Source organism: Eulemur rufifrons, chromosome 15, assembly GCF_041146395.1.
Source record: "Eulemur rufifrons isolate Redbay chromosome 15, OSU_ERuf_1, whole genome shotgun sequence".
Classification (NCBI taxonomy): Eukaryota; Metazoa; Chordata; class Mammalia; order Primates; family Lemuridae; genus Eulemur; species Eulemur rufifrons.
Genome location: NC_090997.1, coordinates 69,381,068 through 69,399,249, shown reverse-complemented (window position 1 = coordinate 69,399,249; position 18,182 = coordinate 69,381,068). Strand labels below are relative to the sequence as shown.

General features: G+C 41.1%; 1 protein-coding gene across 1 annotated transcript in view; it reads right to left on the bottom strand.

The window, feature by feature from the left end:
- Positions 1-388: 388 nt before the first annotated feature.
- The window catches only part of DCBLD1 (discoidin, CUB and LCCL domain containing 1), a 36,695-nt gene continuing 18,901 nt past the window's right edge, over positions 389-18,182 (bottom strand). Inside the window, exons 2-12 of the mRNA XM_069489087.1 lie at positions 17,050-17,149; positions 16,382-16,472; positions 13,353-13,413; positions 11,042-11,257; positions 10,500-10,624; positions 9,686-9,833; positions 9,478-9,585; positions 7,300-7,387; positions 5,502-5,551; positions 4,511-4,630; positions 389-1,842 (exon numbers count right to left, since the gene is read on the bottom strand). Coding sequence (XP_069345188.1) covers positions 1,337-1,842; positions 4,511-4,630; positions 5,502-5,551; positions 7,300-7,387; positions 9,478-9,585; positions 9,686-9,833; positions 10,500-10,624; positions 11,042-11,257; positions 13,353-13,413; positions 16,382-16,472; positions 17,050-17,149 — 1,613 coding nt within the window. The 3' untranslated portion in view covers positions 389-1,336. The remainder of the gene's footprint in view (positions 1,843-4,510; positions 4,631-5,501; positions 5,552-7,299; positions 7,388-9,477; positions 9,586-9,685; positions 9,834-10,499; positions 10,625-11,041; positions 11,258-13,352; positions 13,414-16,381; positions 16,473-17,049; positions 17,150-18,182) is intronic.

Below are 18,182 nucleotides of genomic sequence, written 5' to 3'. Positions count from 1 at the left end.
ATAGAATTATAATACATTTTTTAGGGAAAGGATTTTTTGGTCCATATTTTCTATTAAAAACAAACACACACGTTCCTCTTTGGCAAAAGAGGTTAAATCCCCCACAGTTAACTCACAAAGCAAACTCTGATAAAAAGCACTGAACATGAGGTACAGCTGAGGTCTGGGTTAGTCTAGGATTATAGAGTTATACTGGAGGGGAAAATTGTTTCTTATAAAATCAGCTCAGTTCCCAACCATTCAGCAGAAGAGCTCTTTTTAGACTTGGCCTTAGTCACTTTTGTAAGAACACATTTCAAATAACTTTTTTGTTTTTCAGAGGATAACTGGGAGTCACTAAAATGTTGCTCTTTCTGAAGAAAGTCATGAAAAGTGTGGTCATCTGACCTCGGCTAAATCTTTAATCTGAGGTACAAAAACATCTGACACAGCAATTCAGACTGTAATTGCTGGGCCACCTTCATTTCAATTTGTTGAGAGCGCAGTTTTGGTTGCCTGGAAGTCTCAGCATTCGGCTTTGCGGACAGTTTGAAAAGGTGGATTTGCATATGAAGGCTGCACAGTATCTTCCAGGCCAGAGGGGGGAGGAAGAGCCCGTTCCCTCAAGCCTAGCACAGTGGGGTCCCCTGCAGGTTACAGCCGCTGGGCTGCCCCGACCAACCCTCCACATCCCCCTCTGAAGTGGAGTCTAAGGAAACAGGCAGCTGCTGGGGTGTTGTTTCTTTGTTTTTAAATCTACAAATCATAATTACTAAACAAACAACCACCCTGGTGTGCTTTTCAGGCTTCAAGTAATTCATTTCTTCCAGGAGAAGAATGTTAAAAATGCTTTTAGTTCTAGTTATCAAAGGCAAGGAAATGAGCCACAGTAACAAGATTAAGTTTAAACAGACCTGCTGCTAACACGGTATCAGATAATATAAACATACTGGAAAAAATGAACATGCTATTATATGTTTTTGCAACAGCTGCATTTTCCCACTTAACCTATGTGCAGAACTAAAATCTGATAAAGCAAACTTAAGTTACTTTAAATCTTGTTAAATATGATTCTGTACAGATTGCACATCTTACAACAAAGCAGCTTAATGTCACAGTTAGAGAAATGAAAAGGCCATCTGAAAATTTTCATTTTTCTAGCCCAACAAACACCAAGAGACTCTCACCCTAAGGGTCAGAACAAAACTAGCTGCCCAGTTCTGTAAACAGTGTGCGCGGTGGTCTCCGGGATCCTGCTGAATCTCTCTCCCTCTGTCCGGAACAGCAGTCTCCCTTCTTCCAGTGACTTGCAACGGCCCGACGCTCAGTACCACAGCAGGTTTCTTTCACATTGCGTTCACAAAAGGGCAGTCATGGCCGTTGGGCTGAGGGGTTTGAGGCAGTCTCTGGGGGTTGAATAACCACCATTCATCCCGGGATTCACTGGTGGCTTCCGAGGGTCGGAGTCCCCGCTCTCCACAGCGAAGCAGCTGCCGGCTTTGGGCTTGTCGTAGCCGGGGTCGGCAGGCCTGGCGCTCTGCGGCATCTGGTAGTCTCCAGGGCAGACGCCGCCGGAGGACAGCGAGTGCTTGTGGCCGGGCCTGGGCCCGGGGATGCGGTAGCCGCTCCGCGCGGAGAAGGTGTGGGCGCGCGGCAGCTGCCGCTCCACGATGGGCGTGGCGTACTCGGGCTCCGCGTGGGTCAAGGGCAGCGCGTACTCGTGGCGGCCGGCCCGGAGAGGGCAGTCGTAGTGGCCGCCGGCCTCGCCGCCCGCGCCGGGCTCGGCCTCGGTGTCCATGGGCCGGAAGGTGGAGCCCTTCCGCGTGACCGTGCCGGTGCCAATCATGAGGGGCTGCTGGTAATCTGAAACCAAAGAGCGAGAAGAAGACCACACGGATACAGACAAGCCGCGTGTTTGCAGAGGGTGCTCTGCTTAACGTAGTGGGGGGCGACCCTCCACTGGGTGCCCCTCGGCGTCCCAGGCACTGCGGGAAGGACGAGATGTGCAAGTCATAGAGGCCACACGCGGCCTTTTTCAACCATACTGCCCGCTTTAGGAAGCCTCAGAGGATCGCCGGAACCCAGAGAAGGGAGACATTACGTTTAACCCTGGGGCATGGCAGGAAATACTTCATGGAGGAAGTGGCTCTTAAACTGGCCCTTGAGATGCTAAATTATGAAGGTGGCAGTAGGTAACAGGTAACACCGTGAGGGAAAGGGGGAAAGAACCATGAAAACAGTTTGATATGTCTGGACTATGAGGAACCTGGAATAGTTTGTTTCACAGGATGTAGACAATCAAAAAGGTAGATCGGGGCCCAGTGATGATGGTGAGGACAATGAAAGAGCTCACATTTATAGAGCCTTTACTCTGTGCCAGGCACTCTTCTAATATAGCAAGATATTAGTTAATTAACTTAATCTTTTTAAAAAAATCCCATGAGGTGGGAACTATTACTCCATTTTACAAATGGGAAACCAAAGCAGAGAGAGACTAACTTTCCCCAGGTCACACAGTGGAGGCAATGGAGCCAGGACTGCAGCCTATGCTGTTAACCATGCGCCAGGCCAGACCACGGAAAAGTGCTGGCTGTCTTGCTAGGAAGGTTGGTTTAATTCTGTAGAAAACTGCAGAATGAAGAAGGAAAGATCAAAAAGGGAGAAGTAGCTGAGCGTGGTGACTCGCACCTGTTATGCTAGCACTTTGGGAGACCGAGGCAGGAGGATTGCTTGAGGCCCAGGAGTTCAAGCCTAGCGTGGGCAATAGCGAGACCCTGTCTCTACAAAAAATTTTTTAAAAAGTAGCCAGGCATGGTGGTGCACGCCAGTAGTCCCAGCTACTCAGAAGGGTAAGGCAGGAGGATTGTTTGAGTCCAGGAGTTGGAGGTTGCAGTCAGCTATGATGACACCACTGCACTCTAGCCCCAGAAACAGATTGAGGCCTTGGCTCAGAACAAAACAAAACAAAACAAAAAACACCCAGAAGTAAAAAGCAAAGAGAAATGCACATAGAGGTCACCAACTAGGAGAGTGATAAGGCCACACTTTGGGGATTGGAATCAGCAGAATTTGTTACCTATGAAATGTGGGGTGTGAGGAAAGAAGGGAGCCAAGGACCCCTCCCAGAGGGCAAGCCTGGAGGAGACTGGGATACAGTTGGGAGGCCACTTGGAAAAGGACAGAGCAGAACTTTTGTGGTGAGGGTTAGGAACAATGGATTTGATTTTGGACACTGAGGAACTAGGGACACTTTTAGGTAGAGGCAACCAGCAGGCTGCTAGAAATTATTGACCACAGACTGGGAGGGAAGTCCAGGCCTGGGAAGCGGTGCAGACACACATGGCGCTGCCAGAAGCTCCGCAGTGGGTGAGACTGCTTAGGGGAGGGACAGCAGGTGAGCGGGGGCAAGACAGGACCTGGGGCATCACACATTTAAGGAGTTTGAGAAGGACCTTCCAGGGAGGAAGGAGAGGCTATATCCGGAGCTGAAGGTGAATGAAATGAAAGGAAGAAGAGAACAGAAAAGAGGTCCTCCCTTCACTTCACTCCCAAGGAACAAGATGGATTTTGGTTGCAGAGATGTTCTCCTTGTCCATGAAGTGGCTAAGCAACCTTTATGCTGGCACCCCTGAGTCCCTGATATGCATGTATCACTTGGGGAACTTCTGGTCCAGGAGACCTCGGGCATGGCCTAGGAGCCGGCATTCTAACAAGCTCCCGGGCGATGGGATACTGCTGGTCCTCAGACTGCATGGAAGCAGGGAGGACCCAGCGCGATGCCAGTCAGAGCATGGGCCCAGACATCTACTTATCTAGAACTGTCTGTGATAGCTCCACAAAGACATAAGTACAGAAGATTGAGACTCAGTGTTTAGAAACTTACAGCAACTTGAGAGAGTAATTTTATGTCCATTGAATCTAATAATAAAGAAATTAGAGCTCTGTATTCTGTATGTCTTTTTAAAAATGTCATTACTAGTAATTTATATTGTATTTTACAAAAGTATTTGTCCATGATGAATTAGAAATTTTTAAAAAAGAAGCAAAAAGCAGAAAGAAAGCAGATCTTTCCCCACAGTCAGTTTGAGAAGCTCGACTCTGGATGATGGATGGCTTGTCGGGGACACTGAGGCCATCCTAATCCTAGAAGAGTTCCTTCATTTCCTATCTCCTGTTCTCCAAGGACAGGAGCTGTATTGAATTCATATTTCTGGTCTTTCTCTCCCAGTGCCTTAATCAAAACATTGGTAACAAAAATAGATGAAGGGTTTCCAGATACTAGTAGCACTTCAGGGCCATCACTATGGATGTCATCAAATCCCCTGCAGGTGTAAGAGACTCAGCTGAATGGGGCTTTTGAGTAATACCTCAGTGTCAGTTTGTAACTCTGTGCAACATGAAGAAAAAACTAAAAACATTTCTGATTTATTGGACACTAAACAAAAGGATTTTGTTATTTCCCTCCTGTCTCTCCCCACCCATGAGCAGCACGTCCTACCTACTAGCACAGTCCCACAGGTGTGACACTTACCAACCATATCACTTGTGATGAGATCTAACTTTTGTGCCATCTCCTTCTCATTATCATAGCTGATGGTAAACTCAGCTGACTGATGTCTGGCAAAGGGATATTTAATCTGCTTCCAGCAGTCTAGAATAAAGTTAACATAAAACAAACTAATATATCAGAAATGTAACGCAAGTCCTCCATGACATGTTCCTCGATGAGTCAGAGGTCAGGCCGTCTCTTGGCGGCTGACAGTGCTAAATGTGCGGCCACAGCTCTTCAGGTGTGTGCGCTGAGAATGGTATGCTGAGGTCATGGTGACAGCAGCAAACTCTATTCCAACTATGCTCTCCACTGTGCCTTCAGAGTGTATTGTGTCCCCACCACAGGCCAGATTCTCCCTAGGTGAGACCATTGGGCACGGTTTCCCACGATCTGCATCTACACAGCACCCATGACACAGAGGAGACAACAGAGTCCCAAGTGGTCTCTGAGACTTGCCAGAAGCCGTGCCCCTCCACCCTCTCTCTGAACCACGGCTAACTTGTTGCTTGAGCATCCTGTGTCCTAAGGACTCTCTGAAAGCTACACAGGAGCCTGCCTGTTCCTTTCCTCACTTTCCGAGAGTGGAAAATACAGTGGAGGCCCACAGATGCTGAGAGCACTGGACCACATTCGGTCCCCCAGTGGGGCTTTTGTAACTTCTCTTTCATGACAGTATAGTGGCCGAAATTCCAGTAGCCAAAAAAAAAAAAAAAAAAGGAATGTTGACAAATAATGGGGATGGGGTGATGCTGAACAGAAGTAAAGTGGCCATGAAAATTCAGAATTAAAATAATGAGACAGGGTATAATAAAAATTCCTTCCACATAGATTTGCTAACTTAGAGGCTACAGAACTTATGTTTTTTTAAACCATGTAAGTGTGGGCTACCAGGCTCCTTATGCTTTCAATCAGCAGATCCTGTCCCATCCTTGAAGATAGGAGAAAACTGTAGGGAGAGCTTTCAACCAACCTGTTTTCTGCGCCTCAGCTGATCCATACAGATTTCCTTCCTTCTTCTTCCTATAGAGACAAAAAGTCCTACTCAGTATTTATAAGCCAATTTATCTGCCTCTTTCTCCCTGTATAACATGAGGATCATAAAGTACTTATCTCATAGGGCTGATGTAAGGATTAAATGAGACAACTGCTATGTGCTTGGAAAATCATATGAATATGTAGAATTATATATAAATTTATCTCACTTATAATAGAGGTCCCAATATTTTCACCAGAAGAATATACACTAACTTTATTTTATATATTAGAAATCAGGCCGGGTGCAGTGGCTTACCACTGTAATCCTAGCACTCTGGGAGGCCGAGGCGGAAGGATTGTTTGAGCTCAGGAGTTCGAGATCAGCCTGAGCAAGAGCAAGACCCCGTCTCTACTAAAAATAGAAAGAAATTATATGGACAGCTAAAAATATATATAGAAAAATTAGCTGGGCATGGCGGCACATGCCTGTAGTCCCAGCTACTCAGGAGGCTGAGTCAGGAGGATCACCGGAGCCCAGTAGTTTGAGGTTGCTGTGAGCTAGGTTGACGCCACGGGACTCACTCTAGACCCAGCAACAGAGTGAGCCTCTGTCTCAAAAAAAAAAAAACAAAAAAAAAACGAAATCAGTGCTTTATTGTTTTATTTTCTCACCAGCTCATGCAGTCAGTAAAATCCTAAAGCAATTCCTCGTGACTGCATGCTATGCTCTCACTTCATCTTTTTACTATATGCTCCAGTCCAAAATTGTGGGTGTCTTTAAAAGCATTTAACACAAATGCATTACACTAAGATATGCTTTAACTTATGAATACCTACCTGAAGCTTAAAAAACTGGAGATTTTACACCTTCTCTCACTTTTGTCAGAAATTATTCTTCATTCTATTTGCACTAATATACACATGTATAAGTTCCAAAGTTGTTTAAAATATAAGAAAAGAAAACTTAAAAATGCTTTCCAATTTTTGTTTAGATCTAACACCTAATATTTGTTACAATAAACATGGAGTTTTGGATTCTGGAAGAGACTCAGCACCCATCCCAGTAAACTTTATTTTATACGTGGGAAGACTGAAGCTTGGGGAGATGAATGACTGGGTTGCTTGATGACACAGGTGAGACCAAAACACAGGCCCCCCCCCCACCCTGTTCTAATACTCCTTCCACTTTATGGGTAGGAGAAACATAGATACCTCAAAAGGAATATATAGGTTCCCGGATACTTCTTCAACAACGCTCACCAGTTAAGTCTTTATCAAAGGTTTCTAAATGATAAGAATGTCTTATAAAGTAATACTTGATCATTTTTACTTCTACCTAACTTGTTTTTGAAATATCCATTAATGGCTGGATGCAGTGGCTCACACCTGTAATCCCAGCACTTTTGGAGGCTGAGGCAGGAGGATCACTTAGGACCAGGAGTTTGAGACCAGCCTGGGCAATATAGCAAGACCTTGTCTCTACAAAAATTTTAAAACATTAGCTGGGTGTAGCAACATACGCCTGTAGTCCCAGGTATTTGGGAGACTGAGGTGGGAGGATCACCTGAGTTCAGGAATCTGAGGTTGCAATGAGCTGTAATCTGGCCACTGCACTCCAAGCCTGGGGGACAGAGCAAGACCCTGTCTCTAAATATAGATAAATAAATACATAGAAATATCTGCTAACATTTTCTCTTGAAAGAGGTCATACTGCTGTTCTACACATTAGTATCTGAAGAGTAGACTTTTTGGTTTTTTGATTGTTTGCAAATTTAAAATGTAAAGTCACATACTTTCTAATGACTGCATAGATCCCCATTCCAGCAACCAGCAGGACAACAAACACCACCAACGGAACCACCACAGTTGTAACTTTTATTCCTAAAGAAGGGGGAAAGCCACCATGTTACAACATAAATGACCAGCAACCAGATATCATGATCTAAAACTGAATATTGATTTGAAAAGTCCTTAGCTATTTAATGTATGGAGAAATAAATACATGCTAGGCATTTACTGATACTAGAAAGCAAAAGGAAGGACTCAAAATCCTGGCTAAAGTTTGGAGAAATAAAATTTAACTCCCCCTCCCCCAATGGCAGTTTCCAATGTTTCTCAGGGATTATTAACATTTATCATGAGCTTGTTGCTTGGCCCATATTAGATTCCAAAAATCAGAATCAAAGAGGAACGTTTAAAGTTGGCCTACCCAGACAGAAACTATTTAGATAGGTAGATGATTTAATACAGCGTGGAGCTACTACTTTGGCTCAAGCAACCAGCTTCCCCAGACAGTGGGCAGGTTCGGACCTGTACCCTAACAGCAGCCTGGGAAGCCCGAGATTCTCGTCACCAGAGCTCTGGAGCTGTGGACTGATAGGAAATGCAGCCTCATGACCTCAAACAGCATTTCCCCTGTGTTGCATCAAACACCAAACCGTGTTCTCCAACTCTTTCTGCTCTAAAAAAGAAGGTCACTTTATCAGCCCAAGTCAGGCTCTAAGTTGGTAAAAACTATGCAAACTAAAGGAGAAATACTTGTGCTTTACCCTTCTTTTCTGTGATGCCCCGGGAGAAAATAAAGGGATGACCAGAAGTAGAAAAATATAGTTCATCAAGAGGAGGAAAAGGAACTTAGATGGGAACAAAACTTATGTAAATAACAGCAGTGCTTATTTATAATATTAAAAATTTGGGAAAAATCTAACAACTTAAACATCCAACAGAAGGGGAATGGTCAACTAAATAAGGATATAGCCATATGAAATAATACTACCAAGATATTAATAATTCTGTTTAACTATTTAATAACATTGGAAATGCTCATAATACAATGTTAAATGAAAAATATATGCCACCGAACAGAATATATGATATGCTGCCGTTTCTGTCTTAAAGTTAAAAATATAATACAGTTGACTAGATACAGTGGGATGTGGTGATCCTCTATGGATGCTGGTTTATGGCTGATTCTTTTCCTTATTTATATTTTCCAATCTTTCCAAATTTTATAAAATTAATATGTAAGGTATTTTATATTCTGAAAAAAATAAATGCACTTTTAATGTTCACTACTTAAATAGATTATACACTCATATGTTCAAAATTAAAAAAGTATAAAAAGGTATGGAATGGGCCAGGTATGGTGGCTCATGCCTGTAACCCTAGCACTCTGGGAGGCCAGGGCAGGAGGATTGCTTGAGGTCTGGAGTTTGAGGCCAGCCTCAGCAAGAGTAAGACTCTGTCTCTACTAAAAGTAAAAAGAAATTAGCCAGACAACTAAAAATAGAAAAAATTAGCCAGGCGTGGTGGCACATGCCTATAGTCCCAGCTACTTGGGAGCTGAGGCAGGAGGATTGCTTGAGCCCAGAAGTTTGAGGTTGCTGTGAGCTAGGCTGACGCCACGGCACTCTAGATGGGACAACAGAGCGAGACTCCATCTCAAAAAAAAAAAAAAAAAAGGTATGTAATGGAATATCTCCCTCCTACCTCTGTTCCTCCTCCATAGGAAGCTAAATTATGTTTCTTCACATTCTTCTAGAGATACTGGAATGAATATTCATTCTTTATTTCCCCTTTTTACACATGGTAGAGTGCTACATAGACTGTTCTATACCTTGCTTATTTTTTTTTTAGCTGTTGATATATCTCAGAAAGCTTTCTATATTACCAACACTTTTTTTTTATGGCTGCAGAGTAGTCATTACGTGAATGTGCTAATATTTTATTTTTCCATAAAATATTTACCTAGTGTTTGAAGGGCATATGAGTTTGTTTTTAAACTTTTTCTACTTACAATATTGCAATGAATAGCTGTGGACATATGTCATTTTACATACGTGCAAAATACCTCTGGACCATCTGCCTCCAGTGTTTGACAGAGAAAAATAAATTTTGTTGAAAGTTACTGTGATATCAGGTGAGATGTTAGTCGTGCTTCTTATGAAACCACAAAACAATAACTGCTCTACCTCTGCGAGTTTCTTCTGAGGGGATGGGCTTTGTGATTGTCTCATCTTCTTTCTCAGTTGAAACACCAGTGTTTGGACTTGTTTTGTGCCACACCAATGAATCATTACCTGAGAGAGAAGGGATGTCGGAAAAACCACATTAGTAACAGCGATACCCAAAAGGAGATGACCAGACTTGAATAACTCACTGACTCGCCCTGGGCCCTACCTTGTGTAATTTGGCAACCAATAAGCTCCACTTTCAAGGCTATCCTCTGGTGCCATGTCTTGGGGACAACCCGCACATATCTGGCCACAATGGGAGGGATGAAATTGTTCTGCACTGGGTCCCGAAAGTTGGAGTTCCCCTGAAACACCTGTGAAAGAAGTTACTTTCACCTGAAGGTTCCATTAGTTAGTTTTTAGGTCTTTATCATCCCACTGACACCTGGTTATATGAACCAAAGCAACGATTCTATCTGTTGCATTTTTGCAGACACTCTGGATATTGAAGATACAAGGCTTTGTAAACAAAGGTCAAGTTATCTAACTAAGATGGTGCTGCTAATCTGTCTTCTGCTTTAAATTTCATTTTGGATGAGGAAGCTATTAATAAAATTGCCCTTTTGCATTACTTGGCCTTGATATTTCTACATTAATCTGGTGCTACTGACAAGCAACCTCAAAAGCACAAGTCTTCAGCTCTCACTTTTGCCGTACTCTTCCGGATTCCCACTGCCACTAACAGCATCTCAAAACAAATTTCCAATCCAAACATCCACCACACTTATACCTAAACAACCATTGCAAGTAACCAACTTTCCCTTTCCAAGAAAATGACAAGCATCTCATTCCTGAGTGAGAAAAGAAGAAAATCACAAAGCTCTCATAAGGTTTTTACTGATACAGTTCTTACACTTGTCTGCTCAAGGAAGCACCATTATTGTCTTTTCTTAATGATATATTTAATGTACACACACTGATGAAAATATAGAGAGGTCTGATATCCTACTCAGTTCCCTTCCCTCCAGAGTTTCTCTTACCTTTTCTTCATTATTCACAATTCCTTTATAGGTCCTCCACTTAGAGTTGTTGTTTTTGAAGTTTATCACAAAACTCTTAACATAAAAGTTGAAATTTGACTGTGTGGATCCTGCAGTCTTAATTCCTTGTAAGAAAATATTATTTATAGGTTAGGTTTAAAAATATTTTATATATAACATCTATTATAATTTCACATTTCTCCCCACCCCCACTCCCATTTGAAATCTCAAATCGTTTTACAGGCCAACTCTTATTAGTTGCATTGAGAAACCTGTTCACAGATGAGTGATTTCATATGACAATACACCATAACAATAAGGGTTCACTACTGAGGTATCATCTCTAATCTATACACCCATATTTACAATCTGCACACAGGTTCTTTTCACAGAGACAATGTGAAGATTTGTTACATTTTAAAAAGATTTCAAGTACCTGGAGGGTAGAGAGAGGGGCACCTATGTAAACAGAAAGCATAATTCTAACTGCAAGTCATTTTGCAATCATGAAAGTGCGCCTGCACTTGTGTTATTTTCTGTACCTGTTATTTTCTTTTTCTCCCCCAAATCTATCTCCAGCCACTCCCGTTGTTTGTGGTTGTTGCTGCTGTCTCCAGAAGCCCATGACGGGCCTTGGTCCTGAAGTCGGGCTTGGCCAGGAGACCAGTGAATTTGTTCTCCACTCTCATTGACCCACTGCCAAGAGGAAGAAGCTCTGATTTGCCTGTCAGGTTCCAAACTCAGGGATCTGCTGCAACCTAGGAAAAAAGGCAGTAAAACCTTTCAGATGTAGGCATAAAATGAAAGCAAAAAATAAAAGCACCACATTTCATCTAGAAATATTCAGCTAATTTACTTCCATTCTCATATCAAATCAAGTGTTTAATTATCAGTTTTTTAATGGCCTTGAATTTGACTCATTTGAACTACAGTGCCTTGAGATTGTTGCTACTTTTCTTTTTACTAGACCTCAAAGTCACATCTCCTCTAAGTGATACCTCCATGTCCCCACTGTAGATTTTCTTTTCTAATCTACTAAATTAACTCGGATTTCAACAAAGCACAATCTGTCTTAAAGGTTTAAAATGCTGAGTTTCTTCTCACTTTAAAGGATTTAGAATCAGAGGGAAACTCCACTCTTTCTGCATCCTTGAAGAGAACATATGTCCAGGTCCTCTGAAGATCGGTAAGCTGTGCCCAACATTCATCCACAGGACTTTAACCACACCACGTAATTTATAGCGCTTATCCATTTTTCCACGGACTGTTCTTGCCCAAGACTCTGGGCATTTCAAGGCAATGATAGTTTGGTTAAAAACTGTTCCAAGTCCTTTCAAATGGGTATATGGTTTTGATCTTGAAACTGCTGACACTGTTATTATTCTGTCAAAAGGATGCTTTAAAAAATGGTATGTGTGCCATTAAAAAAAAAACAAAGAAACCTTCCCCTCCATAACCATGTTGTCAGTTGTAAAAAAAAACACCAAGAGATCAAATAAAAACCTCACTCCTGAGAGGTTTGCCATGAATCAAAAGGAATAACAAGAAGAAACCTCCTAAAAATCCTCATTAACCTTATGGAGCATCTTCTAAAACACACCTTTACTTTCTCAGCACAGATAAGAACATGCCTGATTGATCCAAGTGACCCTCCCTGGGAGTGCCACAGGCAGAGCCAGCCACAGGGCACACGGTTGGCTGCCAGGAAAGCGGTGCGGGAGTGGCGCAGATCTGTGCTCAGAGGCATGCTGATAAAACAATCTTCAGAAATGCTGAAGCTGCAAACGCCATTACATTTGTGTCCTTTTTCCATTTGTTTTTTCAGTGCAGTCAAATGGCAGGTTTTGTCCTTGCTTGCTAATTGCAGTAGGGTCATTGTGCAAAATTACAGAATTTTCAGGGCCATTTTCTTTGAAAAGGAGGGAAATTAGCATAAAAAAGGGATATTCCTGGACTGTGCCATTAAAACCTAAGTCACGTAACAATGTAAGTGGTATCCCTGGAGAGTTTGGTCTCTGGTTCCCAGACAAAAGTCAGTGACAGATGATAGATGAACCAGACGGATTCCTAGACAAAGGTGCGGCTTTCCCTGGGGCTACGGGACCCAGGTCAAGCAGTGCCTCAACACCAGAGCTCGCTACCCACCTAAGCCATTACTTCTCTCCCAACAAAAGATGACAATTACTGAAAGTGAATCACAGTGTGTCTCCTGGAAGTATCTGGGGGAAAGAGGAGGAGGCAGGCCAATAGCTTTCTCTCCTCGAGGCTTATGGTTATGTTAATGAAATACCTAGAGCAAAACATTTCTGGCTGATATAACCTTTTACACACTTAAGATTCTTTCTGAATTCTATCTTGGCATAAAAGGCAAAACAACACAACCAAACAAAAACTAGTTCTTCTGAATAATTTCCACCAAAGTAGCCCCAGTCACAGAGGAAAATGCACTTCTAGGATGTTTGTGGCCCAAAACAACTCTCTACAAGCTGGAAATTTTTTTGAAGGCTTTTATCTTTAAAAGTCAAAGAATATTTGTATTCTACTCTATAATATAACTGAGAGACGTAAACCATTTATACGTACAATAGAGACTGTTTATCTTGTGCCTTTCCCTCTTTGGGGTTAAAAATACTCAACAGGCAAGACATAATGATTAGATTTTATTGCTATATGTCAGATATGTATCATTCTAAAAAATGATCACAGAAATCTGCTGTGATTATGAGTCAAAGCACTTAGTATTATTTCCCACTTTTCCTATTTCTTTTGTTCCTACTGTAACATAAACATTAACAGTTGACTTCACATCATTGTCCTTGTAAGTCACCGACAATGGTCAAAAAAAAAAAATACTGGGGGTGAAGGTGGAGGTACAGGAAGTAGAGGAGAACAATTCTTGAACTTCCTGGTTTTCCTACAGTGCAAATCATTTAGCAGAACACAACCAATTTAACCGACTACAATTAGGATCCTGCAGTAAACCGGTTTCTTTCTACCACTGGCCACCATGCCTCCTCTGAGCATTTTGACTAAGAAGTATTTTTTAAACCTTAAATTTTGGACAAGTGAGTGATTTCTCAGAACCCCATTTTATTCTCAGGGTACCCCGGTGAGGAGGCCTAGAGAAGTTTCCATTTCTTTTCTGAAAGATGACCTTTGAGATCTTGAGGAGCCACTATCTGCTTCCTGCCATGACTTCTCCAGGAATAACCCCAAACTCCAATCACTGAAGGAAGGTCAACTTTCAGGGGAAAACCAGAATCAAATCTTCTTGCAAGATTGGGGAAACAGAAATGACAGTTCCTCTGGGTTCTCCACAAGTGGTAGTGGTTGAAACAAACTTCTGAGTGAATTTAAAAAATCTCTTGGTCCTTTGTGGTCAACAAGACTGGAAATGGAATTTAACTAGAAGGCACAAATGAAGGTTACACGGTCACTAAAGAGTTTTAAAGTTAAGAGAACTGATCTTCAGTATGAATTCCAGCCTCCCCTCTTCAGTGTCATAAATAAAACAATGTTAGATATTTCATATTTTAAATTTGGGTATATTGGTGTGACACAATGCCTGAATCAGCACCTCCTTTTCCTCAAAGTTTAAGCTTTTTATTGTTTTCTATAACATCCCATTATTTCACATCATAAATATAAAAGGGGGGACTCAGAATCAGGACCAAAGCATTAATCTTAAATGTCTTATATAAGAATTTTAAATTTAAAGCGATCTTACTTAATACACTTCTTTGAATCTTCAAATTCCAAGTGTAGTAGTAATTGTGTTCAATACTAGACAGCTTGGGCTACCTTAATCAATTTCCTATTATCTCATGTGCTCAAATTTCTCCAAAATTATCTTCTAAAAAGAAGGTGACACCTTATATTTGAGCCCTTTCAAGGTCTCATATTCCATTGACCTTTTTGAACAACAAAGAACCGTTCAGGGAAGATACTTCAGTTTGAAATAACTTAACATCAATGCAGTTTTGAATGCAAAAGAGTCCACCTAACAAAAGAGCGAAAAGCAAAGAAATTTAATGCAGATTTAGTTCTGATTCCTGGGGGTATATATGACCTCACAATTTCTAATGTTGGAAATTGTTATAAGCAAGCCTTTTAAAGATTACTTCAAAAAGTGAGTGTTGTTTGCCAAAAATGCATAATCTGAATTTAATCACCAGAGAACATCAAACCAACCCAAATTGACAGACATTCTACAAAATAACTGTTCAGTAGTCTCAAAAGATAAGGAAAGACTGAGGAGTCATGACAACTAAGTGCTTCATGACCTCATGCTAGATTCTACACTAGGAAAGGGACATTAGCATTTCTTTTGAATAGAGTCTCAGTTACTTTGGTCCCGTAAATAAAAACCCAGAATTCCCTTAGTTATAGTGAAAACTGTATGTACTAAGCAAAGTATGATACTTCCTAAAGATTTTTTTTGCCAGGTTTAGCACACATGATCTCAAAAGTCAGTATATATATATAATTTATCCAAAAAATCATACAACTTTAAAAGTGAAATTCATGTTTAAAAATACCTTTAAACACTTCTTTCTTTCCTTAAAAAACTTAACATATTTTGTAATGTAAAGTTGTTATACTTAACTTTGTCAACTTTTATTTTCTAAGGGTTTCAAGGATATTTTGAAAAGAAGTCAGTATCTTAACTCAGCCATACATATATAAATACATTCTTCTAATTGATGCTTGAATTTAGGAGAGCAGCCATAATTATAATACATGACAAACAGAAGAATAATAATCCCATCTTGTCTTTATTAGGCCTTTTAACAGCACTGAGATCAAGTGCATATTTTGCCTGCTTACTGTGAAAGTTGGTGTGGGTGTTCACATTTGTTTATAGTGCATTTTGTTACCAAGAACGTAGATTCTAAAAATGCCCAAAGTATATAAACCAAACATTTAAAACAAAATTGACATAAGGGTGAATCATTAAAAATTAACTGCATAATGATGAAAAGTGTACAACTTCAGCAAATTCACAATGGTTAATGTAATCACATTCCAAGTATGTCCACTCTTGGCAGAGCTTACAGATACTAATGCCAGAAAACATTATTCTTTTTCAAAACATTAACTTCATATTCAAAATTCTCATAGTTTTGACTCTTAAAATTATTTGGCAGTGGGTTTTAACGATTACTTGATTAATGAAAATTATCAAGCTGGATAACCAAAACTATTCCTGTTTCAGCCACACATATAATCACTAGAAAGCACCGTACATGGGGATTACAGGAGTTATCCAGAACATGCATTCCCCTTCACTGCTGGCCCGGGGCAACATAGCTGTGTATTCTTGGGACCCTGCATGGGCACTAGGGCCCTCTCTCCACAGTCATGCCACATACTGTGGCCACACCAGCTTGCAAAGGTGCCACCCACTTTTCCTCCCTCCCAGGGAGCTGGGCAGCAGCCACACAGGAATGCCCACTCTCTGAGCTCCAGCCAAAGGAAAACAAAGCACTTCTGCCTCCTCCTCCTTCTGCCATTCTCAGGGAGGTTCAAACTGACCAGGGAACTATTTTAACCAAGCTAAAATGTAGGTCTGGTTAGTGTTTTTGGTCAAAGGAAATCTTTACAGTAGCCACAAAAGAGAGTAATTCTGCTCATCATTAAATAGCTTAAGAACATCCCCTATCAAAAATATTACCTACTCCTAGTGTTTTAGACAAAATTGCTATATAATGTAATAATGGGCAAATCTATCCAAGTTACCCCAAGGGTTTACACGAAGTTTCCCTCTACAAATCTTCCCAGGCTGTAGTGTCAATTAACACAGCACTTGCCCTTCTCATACCAAGATTATTGATGTTCACAGAAACCTTGATCTCTTTTCTTATGGTGCTGACCTAAAGGGCTGGTGAAGTGAAGATAGCAGCACAGGTCTGGGATTCAATATTCAAATCTCCCAACCTCACAATCGGTTTCTTCCCCTTTGGTACCGTAATCATTGTTGGAGCAAGTGACTGAGGCAAAAATCTCAGTCAATGGAGGTTTATTAAGCCAAAGTTGAGGACATGCCTGGGGAAAAACACGAGTGGCAGACAAGCTGTGGCTGTCTTTTCCAAAGGGGAAGTTGGAATGTTTAGCATTTTGAGGACATACAGAGAGAAGGAAAAAGGCAGAGGGGGAGGTGGTGATGAGACAAAGTGGTTACCTTCTCCTGAGGCCCAGGAAATCTACATTTTACATACAATAAGGGGCATGGTAGGAGGGCAAAAGGGAGTGAAAGAAGCATCAATTATGCAGATGTCCCTAGGTAGGTGGAAGAATGTTTGATTCTGCGTCTCCAGTTGTTACCTATAAAGATGAACTTGTAATTCATTCTTAGTGTGAAATTGAACAGGCTTTAGTTTTAGGTGTCAGACATAATTACAGTTTGCATGTCCTTGTTTATGGGAGGTCAGCAAGGAATCTCTTTAATAAATGGTTTGTGGGGCTAGTTCTTCACAGGTGCCTGAGGCCTTTAACTTCTCCACTGCATAAAGGGGAGGGGGTGATGAGATTTTGATTTTCGTTTTAACTAGTCTTTTCATGAACAGTGTGATTGGGATAAGTCCCTGGATAGTTCTTGGAAATCACTGTGCCACTATACTGATAGGTCACCAGGTGCCCGTAGCCATCACCTGATAAAGAAAAAAGGATGAAAGAAGTACTTACAATTAATTTTCACTGAGGATGGAGAGTCTAGCACAATCCCCAAATTCTGTATTTTATTCTCTTTTTGGAGAGAAGGAAAAGCTAAAAAATGATTGAATTATTAAACAGTATCTATTGTTTCAAGTTATTTCATCTCTTTCCCAGTTTAATCTTCTGAACAATGTTGATCAAAATGTTTCATATATTAGAGTGGAAAGCCCTTAGGAAACACATCATTTAATCATATTACTTTTTCTAATCATCTGTCTATCCACCCATCCAAACTTGCACAGTAAGCTCTGCACTGATTTGCCAAACTGCCCCAAAAGTCAATGCCATATTAATAATTCACACGGAGAAAATAATATTACTCACTTTAGAAGGTTGTTGTGCTGATTAAATGAGATAATATATAGAAAGTGTTCCTGCTAGACTCAGACTTATGCTGAGGACTTTGTTTTGGTACAAGCCCTTTACCTGGGGACTGAGCCTAATAGTCACTTGACATTCATGTCTTAGTTACTGACAGTCACAAATTCAAAGGTTCCTGATCAACTCAGGATATACCATCAGAAAATGTCAAGGATCTACTATATTGAGTGCTTTCCACAACCAGGCATGGTATTAACAGTTGGAGACACATAAAAGCAACGAGGCTGCCTCACAGAACTCAGAGTGAAAGGGCAAGAGAGTCACACTTTCAAATAACTATAATTCTAGGTGCTGTGTGTTGTTATATCAGGAATCTAAACAAAATCCTGAGGAGAAAGGCAAGAGAAAATCTGTTTCAGAGAATTATGAGCACTTCACCAAAAACAAGAAATTGATGATCTGAGACTTTTATGAATAAAAAGTTCATCAATTAACTTATAAGTTGCTGTAGTTGATTCGAGTGACCAAGTTCATCACACAAACACCTAAATGGCAAGGACAACCGGATGGGCTACGAGGAGAGCGGGCACAGGCAGTAGTAGGATGCAGAATGCCTGTGCTTGGTAGGTCTGGCTTCGCATAAACAAA